General features: G+C 37.6%; 1 protein-coding gene across 3 annotated transcripts; it reads left to right on the top strand.

Annotated features, from left to right (window-relative positions):
- The first annotated feature begins 9180 nt into the window (after positions 1–9180).
- On the top strand, positions 9181–22070 carry LOC141899697 (uncharacterized). 3 transcript variants are annotated; one of them, XM_074786133.1, is made up of 17 exons: positions 9181–9258; positions 14624–14742; positions 15232–15312; positions 15414–15483; positions 15571–15650; positions 15958–16082; positions 16268–16572; positions 17174–17296; positions 17781–17898; positions 18142–18223; positions 18468–19054; positions 19150–19257; positions 19355–19430; positions 19572–19611; positions 20047–20096; positions 20188–20664; positions 20950–22070. In XM_074786133.1, the coding sequence occupies exons 1-17, from the start codon at positions 9213–9215 to the stop codon at positions 21160–21162; spliced, it is 2700 nt and encodes an 899-aa protein (XP_074642234.1). In that variant the 5' UTR covers positions 9181–9212; the 3' UTR covers positions 21163–22070. The 3 variants fall into 3 exon arrangements, with proteins under 3 accessions (XP_074642234.1, XP_074642235.1, XP_074642236.1); XM_074786134.1 differs by lacking the exon at positions 9181–9258 and adding an exon at positions 13868–13947; XM_074786135.1 differs by lacking the exons at positions 9181–9258; positions 14624–14742; positions 15232–15312 and having other exon boundaries at positions 15433–15494.
- The last annotated feature ends 282 nt before the right edge of the window (positions 22071–22352 follow it).

Here is a 22352-nt window from a genome sequence, read left to right as displayed (position 1 = left end):
ATTGATTATCTTGAATTACTTCAGTGAATGAACGATTATCGTTTGGAAACGCTGCACTTACCCATACACCTTAAGTGTTCACCTTCCCAGAGATTGTCACCGGCGCATGTTAGATTTTCATGCGCTGCCCCAAATAAATAGTATCCATCTTTGCAAGTCATCTTCGCGCTTTCCCCTTCCTCGTACACGGTCTTTCCCTCGATTATGGTTACGTTCGCGTAGAGCGCAGGATGGTGGCAAAATCGTTTAGCTTTCGTATCCACTAAGATTGAATAAAAATAAAACCCAGATCATCTTCGCTGAAGCTCGCACAGAGAATGAATCAGGATTATAGCTTTCAATTTACACGCTGAATCACTTACCACAATTTAGCATGTTACACGTTTCCCATCGTTTTTTCGAAGTAGTGTAGCACCAAACTTTCGTTTGTCTCATGAACTGTCTGCAATAATCGGCCGCCGCGGAAACCGAATAATCGGCTTTGAAATCGGAATCTTTTCTGAAATACGAATGTCTTTGCGGAAACTGTGAATCCCATCGCTGACAGTGCAGTCCGGATCTAGTCAAGTGGTGTCTGCCGTGGTATTTCGGATGGTTCGAGTCAGCTTCGAAGCAATATTGGTTTTTATCGGTCATCTTTTCTGCAAAATATATCATTGTATGTGGCCATATGGATACATATGTGTCTAAGGCGAATCTTAATGAAAGTGAGATATTTGAAGTCATGAACCATAAACACCAAAAATATGCCGTTGCCAAATAATACGAAAAACAATAATTTCGAATTGACCTATTCGTCTGATTGGATAATGGAATTAACTTTCACAAACAAATTGGATACTTGGCCATGATAGAAAATATAAGGCCTTGATAAAATAATGGCGGATAGATTTCAATTTAATGTGGGTGGATTTCTTTCAATGGTTTATATGGTGCAGTCCGTGCAATGCATATCCGGTGAAATTATTGAATGAAAACCTTCTATCGGAAGAGTTGTCCTGCACACAAATGAGCGTCTTTTGCTGCACGAGATATCGTCCCATTTAAAGTCCATCCAGCCTTCTTTACTGAGTACTACGCAATCTCCCGTCAATGGGCCAGTGGGTGTTGGCTGCGGATAGGAATTCCAGTAAGAACCCCAATTAGTATAGTTAACAGGGCTGCCGTCTGTCCATTTCCAGACGCCTTCTTTTACTCTGTCATTTAATCCGATCCAGACGCTCTCATCATGAGCCAACCTGAAACCATTCAGAAATTTCAAAATGTTATACGTATCTTCTTACCATAACATGATATGATTGTATACAATTAACTTGGTCATTTACCTCTTTACAAACTCATGCTCTCCTTGGTTTCTTATGGTAGCCAGGTATCCATTGAACGCCGGGCAATATCCCTCCGCTTCAAGCCACGTTGCGTTCTGACGAATGACCAAGAAACAATCCCGGCCTTTTCGGACAAACCCGAAAGGACAAACTAATAATCCAAAAGAAGGGTCAAATGATGATGACGATTATTTTCACACATTGGTCTAAAGATTACAAAGCAGAACATAAAAATGAATCTATATTTTACCGTGTCTCTTCTCGCAGATGTATCCGGCATTTGAGGTGCAGAGCTCCGCTGACAGTTTCCCCTGATGATTGATTGTAACACAAGATGTGTTTGGAAAATGCATTGGCACGTCATTTTCCCATTGGGAATACTCCAGAGCAGACGAGTCCGACAATGACAATCGATTTCCTAAAGATCGTAGAATTATTTGAATTAAAAAAACCGCATAGACCTCAAATACCCATAACTAACGGGCTAGACTTACCATCACCGCGCGCGCTGGTCCAGTATCGGCCGGCGTGAAGATGACGAGTTTTCAGTTTGAAGATGAGTTTATCATTAATAACAGTTGTAAGAAACGCATTTTCTATTGCGCATAAACCAGTCGCCTGTTCCCACGTTACAGCTGCTATCACCGGCTTGTAAAATCGCTTCCCGAACAAAATCCATTCGTTTGAAAGCGGATTCATGTCTTGAATAAATTCGAAGGAACATTAATTTTAGTATTACTGAAGAGGACTATTAGGGTATCGCCCAGACGTTAGAAAATAAATCAATATCTAAAGGAAACCGTTTTGGACTCGATTTTCTTTCTGCGTGGGGATTTCATGTATAATAGTGTGATTCTGATTTCGTTTCAACAAAAAAAATTTTCTTGTTACATATAAATAGCTAGAAATAAAGGCTATTATTTAAACGATATGTTGGAAGTGCCGTACACACGGATATTTACATTCACAGGCGATCGGCGTTCCCGATAGAATTCCTCCTGTTTTGCAAATTCTGAGTATATTCCCTCTCATTTTACGGTAGTAATCTTTGCACGAGTAAAGAATACGTGCGCCCACATCTACTGTGCCAGTAACGTTCACTTGAGCATTCGTCGGTGCTGGGCCAATCGAGCAACTCATCTTCACGACACCTACAGAGAGATTATTGCATATAATAACGGGAATCTTATTGCGAAAATATCTGAGAATAGTATATCTGCGATATAACTGTAATCAAGTTCCACTCCTGGAACTGCGGCTATCGGAGCCAGTTCTACGGTCGTAACTTAATAATCTTAATAATAGTAATCACGCTGATGTCCAGCTAAGTTAGGTAATATGTGGAAGCGGGTTAATAACATACCCGGAATTACTTTGGCTTGCAGAGAATAATTTCTACAAGCCCCGCCTATCAATGTGAATTTGAATGGCGTCTCAACAACCATCGGTCTCCCGGCGTTGAAATAATCCATGCTGTAAATGTGAGGCTTAAAGTTGCTTACGAACTCATTGACACACGCATCATAAGAGATACTGGATCCGCTACCGTTCATCGAGAAGAAGCCGATTACGTTATCTTTTTGGGCGTAGATTTGTTCATCCTCGTGCACATGAACTGTCATTTTCCGATTTCTATACGTTTGTATTTTATTTTGGCCCACCAAAGTAAAACTGCCATTGCTATTTTCACGCCAGATCTACAACAAAGATATTCGGCGTATATCTACTTTATGTTCAGAAGCGTACGGAACGGAAGAGCACAGCGACCCTATGATTTTTTCCGACATTTCGAGTCATTGAGCCGAAATTTCGAATTTAGAAAAAAATCATTGGGTCGCTATGCTCTGCCGTAGACGCGTCGTGGGAACATACTGTAAAAAAAACATCTAGTTCTCTCAGTTGAAAGCTATTTTGGAGGATAATTCCAAGTACAGTAAGCTAGATCGGAATGAACTACTTCGGTAAAATCCTTTACATTGAGATAACTAGTTTATTCCGAGTTAGTAACTTGGTTTATAAACCTCGATAGCATTTTTTTCTTACAAAATCTGTCCCCAGGACGTTTTACAAAAAATGATCATTTACTTGTAAAAAAATGTCTCCATCGGTGGCGCTGTAGAATGTCCACGATACGATTTTGCCTTCGTTGACAATTCTATTGGTCGTATCAACGAATGCTGCCCCTGGGCTATTTCTGTATCTTCTCGCAGTTACAAGACTTCCAACGACAAACGGTACAGATTTCTCATCTGGAAAAAGTGTGACCAGACGATTCCGTTCGTAAAGTTTAGTACGGAGCGTTTCAGATAATTAATTTTATAGTCTTAGCAAATATGACATTTTTGAAACATCCGTATTCTTAATGAATAACAATCATCCCGATTTATCGATTTGAACTATTTCCATCATTTTTCATAATTTGTTTATACTGACCTTTACACGTTGGAATTTCACCGGAGAATTTACCGTTGGGAAGGCAAACCCTAAACAGATCGCCGCTGGTTAGTTTATAGCCATCATTACATTCAAATACTATGGTTTGTCCGATTCGGAAAGTTGTAATCGTTTCGTTAAGTAATTTAGCATCATTGCCTTGTCCCGCTTGACTGCATGTTATTCGATCTATAATACAACCAATTTGCTACTATTAGTATCTTGATCATATATTTAGACTTCTTGTGTTTTGAAATCTTACCTTTAAGTTCATTGATACAAAATCCACAACTCTCGCGACATTTAACATTTGCAAATTCTGGGTGTTTAATGCACGTGTCCGGATTTTTGCTGAGGAATTCCGGACAATTCTTCAGAGTATCTTCACACGTGCCTTCGTTTTCTATAATCATTCAATTTATGATAATGGCTTATCATTCCTGGATCAGAAATACTTGAATAAAAACGAATACAGTCAGCTATGAAACATACTTGCTGCAAGACCTCCGCAGATGAAATGACGGCTATATGAACAAGGTACATCGTTCCAGAGACCATTAGCTCGATATATTTGTACACAGTCCTGCTGTCCATTGAAATTGTTAGGTTGACCTCTCATCCAGTTTTCGTATCCGTTGTCCGGTGAACCATCCATCCAACGAAAAGTCTTAGAATTCGACGCGGTTCTTTTCAGACCAATGAAATACGCTTCAGCTGTCGAGCGATCGTTAGTCCTAGAAATACAAGCCGTATGGAAAACTCCAATTTATGAATCGATCGGTTCTAGATTTAAAAGGGTTTGGCCATCATTAGATCTGCTTGACTTCGTTTAGTTATGAACCTAAATCAGCAATAGTTTAAATGAATGGTAAACGAAGTACGTTTATACGATTGACGTACATTACTTTTCTGACTTCATCCATTTTTTCTTTGCTATCAATCGTCACTAGATGGTAACCCATAGCTGCACATATACTTTCTGCCTCGTCGATTAGCACCATGCCATAATCCGTTGCGATTCGGTAACAATTTCTACCGATTTGATGGAACCCGGCAGCGCATTCTTGAATTAAAAAAGATACCCGTAATGGATTTAGATATGCATCCATAACTATAATCATACTAATTGATGTCCAGTTCGCTTAGTCTTGAAGAATAATAATTCTTGGTGAAAAAAAATGTTCTCGTAATTAACCTGAACATATTGTATCCGTCCAGCTCCATGTACCGTCACTCAAACAGATTTGTTTGTAATGACCATCTCCTTTAACGCATTTGTAAAAGATCTTTTCGCCGACGCTGTACAAGTTTTTTATTGGTAAAATGTATCGCGTGTTATCATTCGGTATCGCTGGACGTTTACATCGGATTTCTGTAATAAGAAAACAGGGAAAATGTATACATCTGTTATCAAAATACGGAAAAATGTCAATAATCTCCTGATGAGATACCGTACATACGGAAACATCTTTTTGTATTTCTAAGGGACGGAAATGTGACTCGGGACACTTCAATAAATAGTTGATCATATCCAAGTAAAGAACGAAACGATAAGAACATATTTTTTGTGTATGAAAAATAAATATATACCTGTTAATTTACGTGATTTTTCTGTTCTGCATAAATTGCACGATCTTCGGCATCCTATCTTAGCCGTAGGGTCCAATGTGCAATAATCAACATCGCCCTTGAGTTCCTCGCAGTTGTCCCACAAATCTAAACATTTCCCTGAAAAAAAATTATAAATACTTCGAGAGTTGAGATATTTATTGAGAGATTTGAGTTTTCGAAAACAATTTTTTCCAAACTTACGAAATTGACAAGCGTCGCATAAATCCTGTTTGCAGTCTTCTGCTTGTATGTAACACCAAGGAGCTGGCAGATTGCCAGGGTTTCGACAGTAATTATTTCCCTCCAAACCCGAGTAGAATCCGCTTCAAAACGAAACAATCGGACAATCTATTCATCTGCTCTAAATTTTGTTCGCGAAAATATTCAAATTGATGCGGGAGGTTATCTAATTTTATGATTTATTCTGTCACTTACGTAGGAATAAACGTGTGGTAGGGACAATGAGTAACTTTATCCCAGCTGAGACAAGGCATATAACTTTGTGTTAAGTTGACGGTACCCCTGTATGATGCGCCGGAATCGTGGTAATTATAACAGAAATCGTTTTCTGCTGGAAAACATTTAAAAAAATCCACAATTCATGTTTGGGTTAGTTGTTCATCGTAGTTGTTATCTTGAATTTTTTGTTTGCTTGACAAAATATATGTTTAGTCACGATCGTTTTCATACCAGTTAGTTGTCGAACTCTCATAGAGAATCCCCTATTGTTGTCGGCATCGCCAAACGTTGATAATCGTACCATCAGATAATTCGTGGTAGTAACGAAGCTTTTCATAACCTGCATATTCCCACAGTACCTGTAGTCGAAAATGAACCATGTCTATTAATATCGAACCCAATTCAGGCTGACCTCTCTAATATCTAGAATGTAAATCGTTATATCTTAATTCGCTTGTAAACGTTTTCCTAGTATTTACCTCGTTCCGGGCTGTGCAATACGGTGCCGTTTGATTTCCAGATAGTTTTCTGTGCATTTTCCTGACGAATCTCGTTCTAAGTTAAGTAAATCTATATCCGCGCGTATGATTGAATGCTCTGCACCCTGTCAAAAAGAATATGATTAGCGGTAGATATTTGAATTTCTACCCAAGATATCAATAAAAAAATGGCTTTTTCATTCTGCCAGACCAATTCTCTTGCCAGGCCAATAGGAACTATTCGTAAATCCTATTTATCTTACACACCAGTCATGTCAAGATAATTTGAGAATTACCTTGATAAACCACAAACAGTTCATATGTTTACCAAGTTGGTTTGGATATCCAGGAGAGGTAATTCTGTGTTCGCGCTGTTCCTTCGTCAAATCTATCATACCGCCACATTCTGAAATCGAAAATTTCGCTAAATCCACCATACGCTATTTCGTTATGATATCGATGGTATTATGAAGTAGTTGGGAAATTACCGTTATCAAAAGGCACGTAGGAACAGTGGTATAATTGTAGTTTGTTGCGCCAAGTTGTGATGTAAGGATGAGAACCGGAAATGCTGTAGTTCTTGTTTGCAAAATCATGATAATCACTTTTCACGTGCATTCCTGTAATCATGCGAATAAATATCTATTTTAAGAATGACTCAATTCATTACGGCATAGTTACATATTCGTTGTCGCTTCAAATACTTTGATGGATTACTTAACGTGTGAAAATAGTGATATGACTTTTGGTAGTTTACGAGTACCACGCTGTTGCAACTTTATGTGCACTTTGGAAAGGGCTGAAATGAAAATTCTTTATTCGGCAGAAATACTTTTTCATCTATATTTCACCTTCGACTTGTTGGCATTCTGAACTCTTTTGGAACAAGAAAAATGGTTTCTGACGTGGTAGTAGTATTCTGTCACTCGTAAAGATTCCGTCTGACCGACAGCAAAACTGGATTTGAACCGTGCTATTAAGTTGTTGCCCATCTGGTATTGCTCCTTCCCCTGTCTTATCCGTATTGCCAAATTGTAGGTTTCCTTTCGAAAAACCTACAAAAATAAAATATTTCATACGGTGATACGTATTGATCACGACTTAAGTATGATTTGCATACACACTGTACTGACCTGAAGGACAATCTCCACCATATTTGTATATGCAGTAGAATCCAGGAGGCCAGTCATACGACGAATCGATCTTCAAATCACCCGCCATACAATATCGCCACGGGGTAAACTTGCTCCTTGCGTACACGTTAACAAACTGAGGTTCATCGTCGCCATCTAGTTCATCTAGTTTTTCTTCCGGCGCCGTCCTTTTCACGATATGTTCTTTCAAACTACCCGTCATCCACGTTTCGTCGATGCATTTCTCTTCGGTCATGGGTAAACCATAGGACCCTTTCGGCCATTTTGCCGGCATCTTTCCTGCAGGTCGCACATACATCATGTTTCGAAAATATTGCGCTTCAACGATGTTCAGTATAATATAGTCAGTTAGTTCACTTACTCGGTTTATAGAGTTCATCGCAGGTTGGGCCCATCAATCCTTCTGGACAAATACACCTACACGTATTTTCCTCGTAACCAAAAAATCCTTCGTTGTTGCATTTCAACTTTTTGGCGTCGGGACATTTCAATTCTGCATACGAAATTGCAAAGAGATAAGATATACGGATTCAAATATAATCCATCTTGTGCGGTTTAAGCAAAACAGGTTCAGCTTTCAAATTACCTATACATTGATAAGCAGCATTAATGGACATACGATCATAAAAAGTTACCACATCGTTATTTTTGATCAAATATCTTTGCGACTTGTCTTTCGGATCGTAGACAATTTTACCATTTTTACTGAAATCCTAATATAAAATCGGCAATTGATATTTCGCAAATAAATCAATGAGTGGGCGGAAATTATTCTGATCATGTTATACATGTATTATCATCAGAGCTGCCAACTTTTCCTGATTTTCAGTATTTGTTAAGACTGATTTGATTTGTTTGATGTACACAGAAATATGAAAGATGTTACTGAGGGTCTTGCTGTTGATTACTGATTAATCTGAATTTTTTCTTTCTTTCACGTTTGAATGAAATGTTACTGAAAAAATCAATTTGTCACTAACAGCACTTTTCAGAGGTTGGCAGCCCTTGATGATGGTCTGGTCTACGGAGGCATGGAAGCAATTCTACCACGGTCTTATCAAATTTCATGGATTGAAAAAGCAAAACCTTCATTCTTCACTGTGTAGCCCATATTTTAGCCTAGATTTCCTGTTTTAGTTATTTTCGCTTCAAACTGACGACATTTTTACATTATTGATTTTTAAGTTTTGAACTTCTTACCCATAATCCATATTGCATGATTGATGACATGTCGTATGGTGCAGATAGATCAAATATTGTGTCCGCTGCACCGTGCTTATTCATCGTCAATTCTATAGAAATATATTCAATCAGCTCAAATTGCTATCATTAGATATATGATGAAAAGAGATCAAGTCAGTCAGAATATCGCATTATATGTGATTGAACTTTCGATCATTTCAAGTTCAATTTTAATTAAAATCTATGCGCCAACTATCTCTCTATCAGATCAGCAATGATTTCTATACAAATCGATAATTTTTTTTCAATTCTAACTATTCTTTATACAACGTACTGGAGTTTTCTGGATAAACTTTCAAATAACGGTCTCTATCCAGCCTGGATTGCTCGTGTTCCATTCCAATCGCATGACCTATCTCGTGCATCACGGTCGACTATAGAAATCATAAGAAAACATTTTCAGAAAACTTCCGCAATGTATAAATGAAATATCATGTGATTGTGTCGTGATATCATAGTTATCATCATATCCTTCTTTATCGGTGTACACTACGTATATTGATAAAAATATGTACAATTCGGTCGAAAAAGGACTGGTTACGGTAGCGCCCAGTGGTAAGTGTGGTCATTTTGTGCTTGTGCGGAGACACTATTTCATCGTGTATTATATAAAGGTTACAAAATGAGGACAATTATCGCATGTCATTACCATCATTGTACGATAGCTGAGAGGTCAATCATGACAGCTCGTAATGTCGCACATGCGGTGAGCCTTAAACTGTTCAACTGTTTTATGATATGAAGTAACATTAGTGATGTATAACGCGAATTATGATTTTCAAGCTTTCAAGCTTACCATATGATCGCATGGTGAGATCGGTTGACCGTATTTTGATTTCCAATTTCCAACCCCGGAGAAACAGCTATACATATCAATAGAAAAGGTCACGCTTAATTTAATGATTCTAACTGATAAATAGCCAATCCTCGCCGCGATTTTTTTATGAAACCAGCTTACCCGTCTCCTTGGAAAAATCTCAAATAACCGTCTACGTCGCGATTATGATCTTTGTTAAAACCTTTGTACCACTTTGGAAAGGTTAAACATGTTTTACTCTCGAAGAATCTGATCGTCTTTTCAAGCAGACGCTTTTGATGCCGCGTCAACGGTTTCTTGGTCCGACTTTTGTCGAGAATAACGTAAGGGACGATGCCATTTTTCCAAAGTTTCGATGGCTCCTGCATTTTTCGGTTCTTGTCGTTGAGGCGAATTTGAATCATCGACGAATCATGTTCGTACTACATAAAACGTTGAAACATCCATCATTAAATTTCACGGTCTGTGTTTACACGAAACAGTAACAACGTCTGGTATAGAAACATGCCCCACAATGATGATTACCTAACTATTGATAATTGTTTATTATTCAATATCGTATAGAATGGATGTTGGTTTAAGGGGTCCTTTTTCCTGAATCTATACACAGTTTGGTAAATACTCAGCCCCAGATTCTAGGATGGACGAGCTGTTGTTATGTTGTATCGTGTGAAAACCAATGCATAAACAAACACTACAGAATCTATCAATTCAAACTCAAAAAATGACTGAGCGTAGAACTCTACACACAAATTCATACTGATTTTGATTTCACTGTTAATGTACATAGAATTGGCTAACATGCGCAGATAGATTCTGGTGCAAATTGAGAATATGTGCTTTGTTGAACTGGATTTTTAGGAACGTTTCGAAAAAATCAAGAATTATTGGAAGATGAAAATCGTTTTGGTTATATAATATACGTACTAATCCTTCCAAGCTGCCGCCGAGCAAATGTTTCTTGGCCTGCGAATAACAACGGATACATATTTGAGATATAATTTGATTTCCGACATGTGCGCCGAACCCCGTCGAGCGTGACATATGTATCTAATTTAAATCAAATCAAATCATCCATTCTTCGTGTTGAAACAGGCGACGTTTAAATTCGAGAAAGTACAATTAACTTTAAGTAATCATACCGCTGGGTTATGGCTTTCGGTAATGACATTTTCAAGTGCGTTCAACATCTGAGTCTGTGTCTTATTCGACAGATCGACGCCTTGCTTCACAACAAGTTGCTGCAGTTTCTGCATCAACCCGTCAGCCAGAAGATCATCTTCTTTCTCCTGATACAAGATAAAAAGAAAATATCACAAGAATATCTGTGTTCGACGAATATTCGTTTCAGCAAATCGATGTGTCGATTTGTTCTCAATAATGGTTTTTCATCGTCACGTCTTTGCTGGTGACTTTAACACTTGATTTCATCATAGAGCTCAAATCAATTTGATTTGAGTTCTATGATTTCATCGGCCATTTGATTTCAAGAGGATTTCATGGGATCCAGACAGGTTTCGGTTGCACTTATTTCGGTTTAAGGATAGAATTCCGTATCACAAACTCTCTACCGGTCGCTTCTATCAGGTTTATGCTATTCCTGAATAGGCAGAGCCGCTGGTCGAAACGAACGCACCGGAAGAGATATTCCTGAATCGGTAGTCCAATCGAAACCTATCTAAATCTCATCTATGTGGTTTGACCAGTAATTTTACAAAAAAAATAGAAATTCACCTCTGGTGCGATTGTTAAGAATTCGTCTTCGTTTTCTTGTGAGGTCGTAGACATCGTTTCACACTTTACTCCAAAAATAACATTTGCAAGGACCATGAACCTAAAAATTTACTTTCCAATTACTCCCCCAAGGATTCATAAATATTATATACATGTATTAGTGGCTGGACGAGACCCTCCACCACATTGTGGATTTCAAGAAAATGCATCATATTTCCATAATCGTCTACGTCCCATTTTAAACCTGCTTATTTAATATTGACCCTAATTACAGTTTTGTATCATACACATATTATGAAATGGAAATCTGAACAGCTGCAATGATAGTTTATGGTCATCAAACATAGAACGTCCAAATATTGGTAATATTCCGATTTTGTATACATTTATATTACACACCATGCGTGTTATTCATTTTTTTCAGTGGAAAAAAGGTCCAAGAAAAAGAGATTCGATGAAAACGTAGATTGTGTAAAGATAGATAGGTCGTCGAAAAATGATGAAATGATGAAAGAAATTGACGTGTGATGATCATATCACAGCCTGTCACAAAAACGCTAATTTTGAGAAAATGTATTCTTGATGACAAGATATTTTCTGATAACATGACATGGGAAAATGAAAATTGACGCAAATTCTTCATGTAGGAATGAAGCAAATGTTATAATCCCAACGTATTCCCTAGGAACTTCATTGCGAAATCGAAATGACCTTTTTTTAAATCTAACACTCGAAAATTTAGAGAACGTACCCAATCATCAATTTTCGGACCATGTTCTTCAGTGTTGCAGCTCCCGACGTGACACTGTGCAACTAGTTGTATACTACAACTGGTCTTATTGTATAGAGTCCGAATGGTGTCATCATTACGCGTTAAATACACTACCACGCATGACCATACGCAAAAACACCAAAGCCAAGGGATGAACAATTATTGTTCCAGAATTCAGAGCAAAATTCATGATTGTAGCCACTGGTGCGACAACCGCAACATATGTCGTAACAATAATTGAAAAACTCATTGTGCTAAAACATCGTAATGAACGTTACGTTCCGTATTTAAGAAGGGGGTGTAATGAAATTGTTTTGCCGATGATAGCGGCGCAACCGGCAGTATTTTGTTCAGAAGGACCTTTAAATGCGGTGGTAAAGCACGTGACATTTTTCTGGGTAGACCTCATCCAACCAGTGACTCCAACGAGGATTGCTTAACCGGACCGCGCACCTCATCTAGCAGTATCACACTCAACGAATTCAGAAAACTTGTTTTCATATTAGTTTAATGACATTTCAAACATGGTATTTTCGTAATTCACATTTCGCTGATTCTGAGAGTGAATTTCTACTGAAAATTGCCCCCCCCCCCCAAAACGGATTTTAACAAACAAAATCTACATTTTCTAATCAAACTAACTTTTTGATGCAATTTCGATTTTGATGCAATTTTGACACGATATTATTGATTGAAACGTAAGGTGATAATGAAATTTTCAGCCCCCGAGATCATACACTAGAAAGCGGCAACTGTTTTCTTCATATATATTTTTATGGCAATCAGCTGTTACTGATGATTGCCATTTTACATTGCACGCGGGTGCTTTTATTTCCATCACAAGTTACGGCCCAAAAATTCTACACGTAACTACTCAACAGTGAAATATATAATTTGTAAAATAGATTTGTTTCAATAATAGCACTAACAGGTCAGCGATTAGGACAGGTTGCAGGCTATTATCGAGAGGTTAAATTGGTGCATGATGGATGGTCATTGATCATTTTAATTTCAATGAATTTTCACATTCTATCCGTTAGATTGGAAGGAAAATAAACTACAAGGGTGGATTTAGGATTCTTAGAAGGGTCGGGCTTTGATAGGAATGGGCACTCTTAATTTGAAAAGGGCAATGCGAGGGCTGCAAGCGAACATGTGGGGCGGCTTTCCCACAGCAGAAAATCTAGAGGGTTTTTCTTGGCCGTAAGCCCTATTTGGATTTGCATACTTTTAGTCTATTTCTCTTAAGATTTTCTTGGCAGTCCGACCCGGTCCACCACCCTATCAACGTACCGGGGGTATAAATCATTTGTAGGTGTCAGGCTCCCAGAACAAAAACTAAGTTCTTCAGGACAATTCTTTGAGCCTGCAGGCTATACAGTCCAGTTTCTCAAAGCTTAAATTTTAACAATTTGTTTACTACGTAGGCCTGCTAATTGAGTAGGTCTTGATCCCGGCCCGGTGAGCACGCGCATGACGGGATCCCGGTGAGCACGTGCGGTTGATCCCGGTGAGCGCTCGCGTGACGGTTGATCCCGCCGGTGAGCTTGGTGACGATTGATCCCGCCGGTGAGCACGGTGACGATTGATCCGGTGAGCGCGCGCGTGACGGTTGATCCCGCCGGTGAGCACGTGTGTGACGGTTGATCCCAGTGAGCACGCGAGTGACGGTTGATCCCGGCCGGTGAGAGCACGTGCGTGACGGTTGGGCCCGGCGAGCACGTGCGTGACGGTTGATCCCGGCCGGTGAGCACGTGTGTGACGATTGAATTCCCGCCATTCTAAATATTACATCCGACCATCAGAGTAAAGAATTTTGTTTTCTGTAACGCTCACCACACACTTACTACATACCTTCACTTCACAGTACTGTAAGTACTGCAAGCGGTTGGACGAGAACAGCAGTATGCCTATGATTCGGGTTTGTGTTATATCTATCGCGGCCTTTATTTTGCCACTGACTTGAATTTCAATCAAATGCAATTTTTATGCGTTAATTCCGACTCCGTCCAGCATGCTATAGCTGGACACACAACAGCCATTGACATTATTGACAACAATACACTATTGTAGTAGTGTATATAGCATACTATTTAGGCTTCACACACCAGCACTACAGAACAATTACCCCGAGTTTAATTGTAGGACTAGTAGGCCTAAATTTTAGTCTAAAGGCCCCAGTGGCAGTCAGTCACTAGTCAGTGCCAGCACACGGAGTTGCATTTTGGTCAATTAAGAAAAAAAATGTGCTATCCTGGATGATCCTCGACTGTTAATGAGATGATATTTCAAATGTAGTTTTTCAGGGTTTAGTTAGAACCAAGTGTCTCGCTCTCCTCACGGCAAATGTGTTTGTAAGGGTTAGCGAACCAATACTGGCAATACGAATCAAATCAACTACCAATCAAATGAATAAGAGAGTCCAATCCCTATAAAGATTTAAAAAGTATTGTGCATTATATACATTTGCCCGTATTGCATTTTTGAATTGCTGTGAAAACATCCACATCACGCACGTCACAGATAAAACGCAATTGCAAGAATTCTATTCTGAATGTTACACTCATAGTTTACCAGTTCCTGTTTGTATTTTTTAGCATTAGTTGAGTATGAGTCGCACACGTACACGATGCAGACGGATTCAATCATGGCTCGACGCGTTGTCGATGTGGTGTGCATTTCACTCGAGAAAAGGACTTGTCCGACCAGTCATTATGTAAGCTTTAAATATATAATTTAGTAGTTTAAATTATTGTAAACTTAAAACGAGACCACACAAAGAGTTCGGGATTCGAAAGCAGCCTTTTCCATATCTATATTACAATGATAATTGATGTTGTATAAACTATGATGTTTTGATTTTGGGTACTTCTTTAATATCTACCACTTCTTATAAACTAACAACTTCATGCTATTACATAGGCATAGTTCTATATTAATTACAGAACTATCATTATAATTATCATGATTATGATCAGTTTCGTCATTTGTATAAACTGGTAGTACCGGTATAGTTGTGAAATAATTTATCTGGTGCAATGCATGAGTAATACAAAGCAATAATGTAGGTTTATGATCAGCTAATATTTGTTAACATGATTTTGAGCGATACATTTCGTGTTTATGAAGGTGCAATTAACAATTGAGACGCGAATAATGTACTCATACATGTATATGTAGGTTTTAATTTTTCCATCAAATTCAGGTATATATATTGTCCGTCAGTTGGTCAGATGGTGTGAAGCATCCTATATACCGCAAGTTCAGCAGCTTTTTCGACTTTCTGGTTCGTAGAAAAATATGATTTAAAAATTGATTGCTGGTATAGCCTTATGCAGATGTTTAAATCATTCGATCTGATTATTTCTCATAATTTTCTTTCCATAGGCATTGATTAAAGAAGAGTTCAAAGATATCTTGAAATCTAGAACGGACATAATTCTTCCAGAACTTCCAAGTAATGGAATGGTGTGAATATAGATTCTTGGAATTTAATCCCGTATTTCATCTATTTTTTGAGGAATTATATTTTTTATCATTATAGCAATTTCATTTTTCGGAAGAAATTGGGTCGGCAAAGAAACTGCAAATAAAAGAGCCACTATGATCGAGGAATTTTGTAAGGTTCGTAAAAAGTGTATTGAAAAGTATTGTTGAATTCAGTCTACTGTACATTGTTTGGCTAAAATAAAATGATACCTTGTTTCTCCTAATCAGCTTGGTCACTTTTGTAAACTGCCATAAAATCTGTTAATTTCTTAAGCTGCTGGGTCTGTTATGACTAGCTTGATCATGATTTTAAGAAAAGTAGAATGTACGATAGGGTATATTGGTGTCCAGCCGGGTCGACTTTAAGCTTAGTAGAAATGAGAAACAAAGTATCAATTTTTTAGCCTTAATTATTATAAGTATTTTTGTGTGCATTTTTCAGAAAATAATTGAGTTACCCGAAGACATCAGTTCACGCATTTCAGTAACTTCGTTCTTTGAGACATGGGACAGCGATTTCTGTCAAATTGAATTCGATAAATTGAACAAGAATCAAAACAGATTCAGGTAAATGCAAAATGGTTTTGGCAGAATCTATTCATTTTAGTACCATAGATTTAAGGGGCGACGAAATTGAAATCACCCTAATTGCAGTCTGTAAATGAAATTATGAAAATTTAATGATATAAAGACTATGGTCAAACACTTGTTGCCAGAAATCCTATTCAAAATTCCTTATTCCTTGAATTTAGTTGGTCGGCGAAATTTTCTAAATTTCTCGACGATCATCAGCTGCTTAAAAAATTCAACAAGTCACGTTCGACCGAAAATCTTAAAGTACCCGCGACCTCGGATTCGGCGCCCGACATCGCTGACCAAGAGAGCTACTACACGAAACTGACCGTGTGTTCGAGCGGTGACAATAAATCAGTAAACATCGACGCTAGTCTTACGCTGAGTCAATATATGGCCACGGCGAACTTCTCAAAAACGCGTTACAACGAAGCAGATCTGCTCATCGGTGATAGAGTAACAGTCATAGAAAAACATTTATCAGGTATGCGTGACGCTTAATTACTCGCCAATATCATTTGTAACAGTTACCCCCAATAATGAAACAATAACCATCATACCAATAATTGGTTTTGTTACTTTTAATACATATGTACATAATCCACTAAATGTAGTTTTTTATTTTGGCCTTCTACAGTTTTTAACTGAAAATCAAGTAAGGAATGGTAATGATATGAGTAATGGATTAACAAGAGTCATTAATAAGAATTTACGAATTTTGAGTTATAGCTACATGTATTACAATATCTGGTATATAGATATATATATATATGTATTAAACATATGATATTGAACTGTAAAATGTGGGTGAAACATGACTTAACCCAGCTAAGTGTCATTTATATGATAAAACTATTTACTCGACATACAGTTCATGAATGTTCTATCTTGGGTTTACCTCAATGATATGTTAATAAGTTTGTGCCAATTTCGTAGTGTATAACAATGCATAAAAAGGACCGGAAAATTGCTTTGAATTCGTTGAATTTTTATAGCATTTGGGTAAAGATGTTTTCCTTTTGAAAGAATAACATCACAAATGATACTGATTGACTTAGTTGCTAATTTTTTTTGTACTAATCCAGGATGGTGGTTGATTATTTGCGAGAAAACCGGAGAACAAGGCTGGGCACCGGGTAACTATCTGGTACCAGCGGACCAACAAGATGTAGATAATGTGGAAGTGGAAAAGAAGAACAAATCACCCTGTAAGTTATAACTGAATTGCATGAAAGAAAAAACGATTCTGCTACAAAAAGTATTACGATACCGCGGTACATATATATATGTGAATCGTTAGTTGAATCTATATCGTTTATTCCTATCATTTCCTGTTTTATGGTTTTCTCGGTAAAAGCATTGATTGCGATACATTGACGTACATGTAAGCGACATTTGACACACGATTTAACTTCCTGTTTCGTTCAATATTCAATGCTTTTGAAAAATTTACACTCGCCTTTGTGGTGGCACCTGCATGTTATTGAGACTGGCCCAATTTTGAAATGACGCGCAAGTATAAGTTTACTGTGAATACAGGGTCTGGGAAATTTTTTCAACTATCCTTTTCGAAGCATGATAAAACGGTAATACGAGATCACAGAAAAAAAGATGACAACACTTAGTAATCACAAAGACCATTGTTAGTATGTGTCGTGGTATTGTCGGTTAAGCGTATCTCTTGTATTTTAGTAGGAAGTTTCGAAACGTTATGTGATTATGAAGCGCAGAGTGAAAGTGAAATATCCTATAAACGAGGACAAACAGTCGTGGTGTTATCGACTACCTTTGACGGATGGTTTCAAGTGAAGTGAGTAATAAAAGCCTGGGCCAGTTTCCAATGGGAGATAAAAACATCCGCCTATTGCTGTTTTTGGATTTAAACAGGTTTCACAATGTTAGATTTTTTATTTGTTTCTGATATGGTTCTAAATGCCTAAATATACTTAATTTTTTCTGAATATTCGAAATGTATTTCATAACTTTAAAACGATATTCCCCTGAAAAACAGGAATTGGGATGATGTATTGAATATGAATTTTCTCATATGTAGAATTGATGACAAGGTTGGTTTTATACCCGCAGACCATGTAAGAAATCTACACAGAAAACCATCAAATTCTGCTGTGCATCAGGTATTCAAACCAAACGTTCATTCCGCATTTAGTTAAATTTGATGAAATATATAATGTATATTGGTGTATTGTATAAATATCTTCCTCATTCTAATATTTAATTATTCAATTTGTGTCAAAAGCTTTCTGATAAGGAGGCATCAGTGTAAAAAGGGAGATATATATGCGTTATCATGCATGTGCATAAGCTTATTGAACAGTGAAATGATAAAAATCAAGTTATGAGATAATCGAAACATTTCAGGATCTGCTGCAATTCATGAATTCCAGTTTTAAGGAACCACGGAAATATTGGAAACCTACACCCCCCAGGCGTACTTCAATGATTTCCATGGCGTCAAATGACTCACTAGATACGGAGGCAAAGACCTCGGATAAAACAAACGAAAATGCGGCAGAATCATCTCAAAATGGGTCGATTGATAGCGCCGACATAGTTTCTACTAAAGTTGACATTTGTACCGAACTTGGCCTCTCGTCCTTGTCGCTTTCAGACAGTGCAGCAGAAGAAAATATCTACATGGTCCTCGGAGACCAAAGCGATACTGGTACAGATTTGTGCTCTAAACGTGACTCTTTACTAGAGACCTGTATCTCGGAAGAGGGAAGCGAGGACGGCTCGATGCCGATTCATGAGAAATTTAGTTGCGGTTTGAATAAAAGCGATTCATCACTTTACAGTAAAGTGAAATACACAGGGGCCGAAAAAGCATTGACGAAACGAAAGTATTCATTTAGTGAAGTATCATATATATGTGAAACATCTCTGCCGGACAATTTTATCGATGATAAAGAGGACGAAGAAGACGCTGAAGAAAATTTGCCGATGCCGTGAGTAATTCTAAACTCAATCGATCGGTAGAGATGTAACGTGCATGTGCTTTTTGCTTAGAATGAATTACACATTTCATTTGTTTTGTCCACAGAATTGTGCGTAGACGAAGTTTATCAATACCATCAACCGAAGGAAATGAAGTTGTGAATTATACTGAAGTTCAGTTCAGCACAAAGTTGACTTCCAGAAACTCAACTGAGTATGTGCTTTTAAATACAGTGCATCTAACTAATAATACCATCATTGATAATATTTGCGTGGGAACTTTTCTCATTTCGTTTTCGTTCATATTTTAGGGTTATTGGTGATTGGTCGACAACAACTTATTCACAAGTTCGCAACATTCCAGTAGAAGAAGTTCCAAAAATACTGGTAAATATTTCGAGAATTATCAATTTCTCTGAATTATTATGTATATGCATATGTATTACTTCTAAGAATTCAAGTATCGGTATTGGCTAAGAACCTATTTTGTTAATTTTATGTTTGATTTGTTTTTTGTGTTGTTTTTAGCTTTCATCATCACCACCTACACTACCACCTAAATCACCGAGTAAGTTACATCCTTTCATTCAAGCTAGACATTCCTCCTGCAGGCCTGTAGAATATTGATAGCAGACTGATGGATGGTCGTCAGATTAGATTATGTTATCTGTTTTTCGGTCCACTGTGACCGACGGTTCTATGGATCAAGGACTACAACCATAATATGATAGACCCATTGTTTAAGGATTAGAACCCCAGGGGTTGGCCCCCTTATGTCTATATATAACTCATTACTAATCCTTTTCAGATCATTACCAATTGATTTGGTACATGTATGAATATTTAGCAGCTACTAAGTTACATAGCTGTTCTTGGCTTGTTCCCATGGGGGTACCTTTAGCAATGGGGCCATTAGATAAATGGTGAGTGATGAAGTTAACAAAACACAGCGGAACTGTATCAGCTGACAGGCTGCTTGTATGAATATTGTTCTTTTTTCCAGTTCTTCCACCCAGATCACCTGATGTTCTAAGTGCTGCTTGCAAAAAACCAGTAAGTTTATGAAAATACTACTGGTTAATGACTGTCGTAATCATCCTAAAATGAGGCCCATTAGTTTTATTTTCGATACATTACATTTCAGATTCCTGCTCCAAGAAATAGTGTTCGGCCGAAGTTGACGTCGTCTCCGCATGTAGAAGAGGAAGATGACCCCCTGTTGCCACCTCCAGTTCCGCCGAAATGTAAAAAACACAATACGGGTCTTGAGATGAATACGGCAAGCGTATCGACTGTTTTACCGATAAGAAAAGAACTAAATAGAAGCAACAGCATGAGGGAAACCGCGAACACTAAAGTCTATACTCATCCATCATCGCGAAATCCTGCTCCGTCATCGTATCATAAATTTTTCGGTCACGAACGGCAAACGTTGAAGGATTTATCACGTCAAGCACGACCTCGTATAAAAACGGCAGTCGTACCTCCTCTGATGAACTTGACACCGGCGGGATTCTCGTCGTATCCCTGGTATCACGGTCGGTTAGCCGGAAAAGATTCGTTAGCATTGTTCAGCAGACATTCCAATGAACATGATTTTTTAGTCAGGGAACGTAGGAATGTAAGTTATGAGTCTCAAATAGCTTATTTCTTGTCTATAAGTTGTTTATTGTTTTATTTGTGGCTGCATATTTCAGTCTCACATTCGAGGCTTGGGGTCAGTTGCTCATAAGTCGGTTAGAGTTACCTGGTGGACGAACACCGTGGTTACAAGTTTAATTGTAGTAAACCTTTATCCACTAGTTAACTGTAACCAACTTTTAAGCAACTTCTCCCAGGGCTGTTATTTCACTTTCATGCAGAGATTTTTCTGAGAATTTTTAGGATAAATATTTATATATTTCAGGGTAACGGTTATGCTTTATCCGTTTTACACGAGGGAGAAGTTCGTCATTTCCCGATCGACGTACAAGGTGACGGGACGTATCTATTCGGGAAAACATATTTTCGCACTTTGAACGACGTCGTCGAATTCTATATGTTGAATCCATTGAGCAAAGATCAATCTTGGGTGAACGCTAATTTCAATTTGAAGAATCCGGTTCCCAAGCGAAAATGATGATCTGTTATTTCGCATTTTCTCGTGGCTTTTATTTCTTGCGTTGATGGTTTTAATACTAGGTTTTGTACCGGTATGAATAATACATATTCAAGTTCTGTTTATCTACAAATATGTGGAGAGCCAAAAATAATGATAGAAATATTATATGCTGAATTATGTTAAGAGTTTATGTTGTTTTAGACTGTGATCTTTTGTTAAGAAATTCGTACTTAAACGGAGAAAATGTTAGATTTTCAAAAGGAACAATCAAATCGTTAGTGCATTTATTTTTTACTAATATGAAAAGTGAGTTGTTCACAGAGGCTGCTGGGTATTAAGCGTATATTTCATTATTTCCAGTGTCTGCTGATTCAGAACACATCAATTTATATTATGACATGTATTATTATTCAAGTATGGTGCTACGTACATTCCGTCTATGAATAGATTTGAAGATTAGGGCATATATCACTACAAATTTACCTCCCCAAGAGAAGGTTTGAAACTGTGTTCCCTAGGTGCTTACCCTTCCATCTAACCAGGCCTAGATAACTGATGTAAAATGTAACATGGATACATGAAGTATCAATCAAGTTTTGTAATAGATAATTCCAGTGTGTTCTTCACTTATAGTTGTTCAATTTTTTGAATTTGTGAGAAAGTTGGAAGATTTTTGGTTGTTTTAAGTGGATATTCCTATATAGGACATGTATTTGTTCACATGCTGCAAAAATCTTAAATTACATCAAGAAGTAAATACCCTGTTTAAATGTCTCAACGGAATAATACTTTATATATTAGATCGAGCTAAGTTAGCTTTAGATGTTTTTATGATCAGTCATAACACAGCGATAATGCAGCTCATACATTTATATAAATATATATATATATCCAAGTGATGCAATAAAGATGTTGATTATTTTTAGAATAAATTGTTTCATTGCTTAACTAACTGAAAAATCAAAAGTATCATCTACAGTACCTCTTGTCTAGTGGTACAGTCAAACCTGCATAATTTGGATCATTTGAGACCAACGAACTTCATATTGTTTATGAGAAATCCGGATTAAACATATTTTACGAACATTCCTATACAGGACCGTAATAATATCCGGATTAGAACCAAATCCAGATTTAACCGATCCGAATGAAGAGGGTTTGGTGTACCATGTCATTGTTCTTCTACATAATGTCCCCCGCGTCACTTT

This window comes from Tubulanus polymorphus, chromosome 2 (assembly GCF_964204645.1).
Source record: "Tubulanus polymorphus chromosome 2, tnTubPoly1.2, whole genome shotgun sequence".
NCBI lineage: Eukaryota > Metazoa > Nemertea > Palaeonemertea > Tubulaniformes > Tubulanidae > Tubulanus > Tubulanus polymorphus.
Note: the sequence above shows the minus strand (reverse complement) of the source record. Positions and strands in the feature narration are given on the sequence as shown.

Coding starts and splice junctions, on each gene's coding strand:
- LOC141899697 (XM_074786133.1), top strand. CDS start 9,213: ATGTACAATTCGGTCGAAAAAGGACTGGTTACGGTAGCGCCCAGTG. Junction 15,484..15,570: donor AATTCTTCCAGAACTTCCAA/GTAATGGAATGG, acceptor TTATCATTATAG/CAATTTCATTTTTCGGAAGA. Junction 19,431..19,571: donor AAGAAGTTCCAAAAATACTG/GTAAATATTTCG, acceptor TGTTGTTTTTAG/CTTTCATCATCACCACCTAC.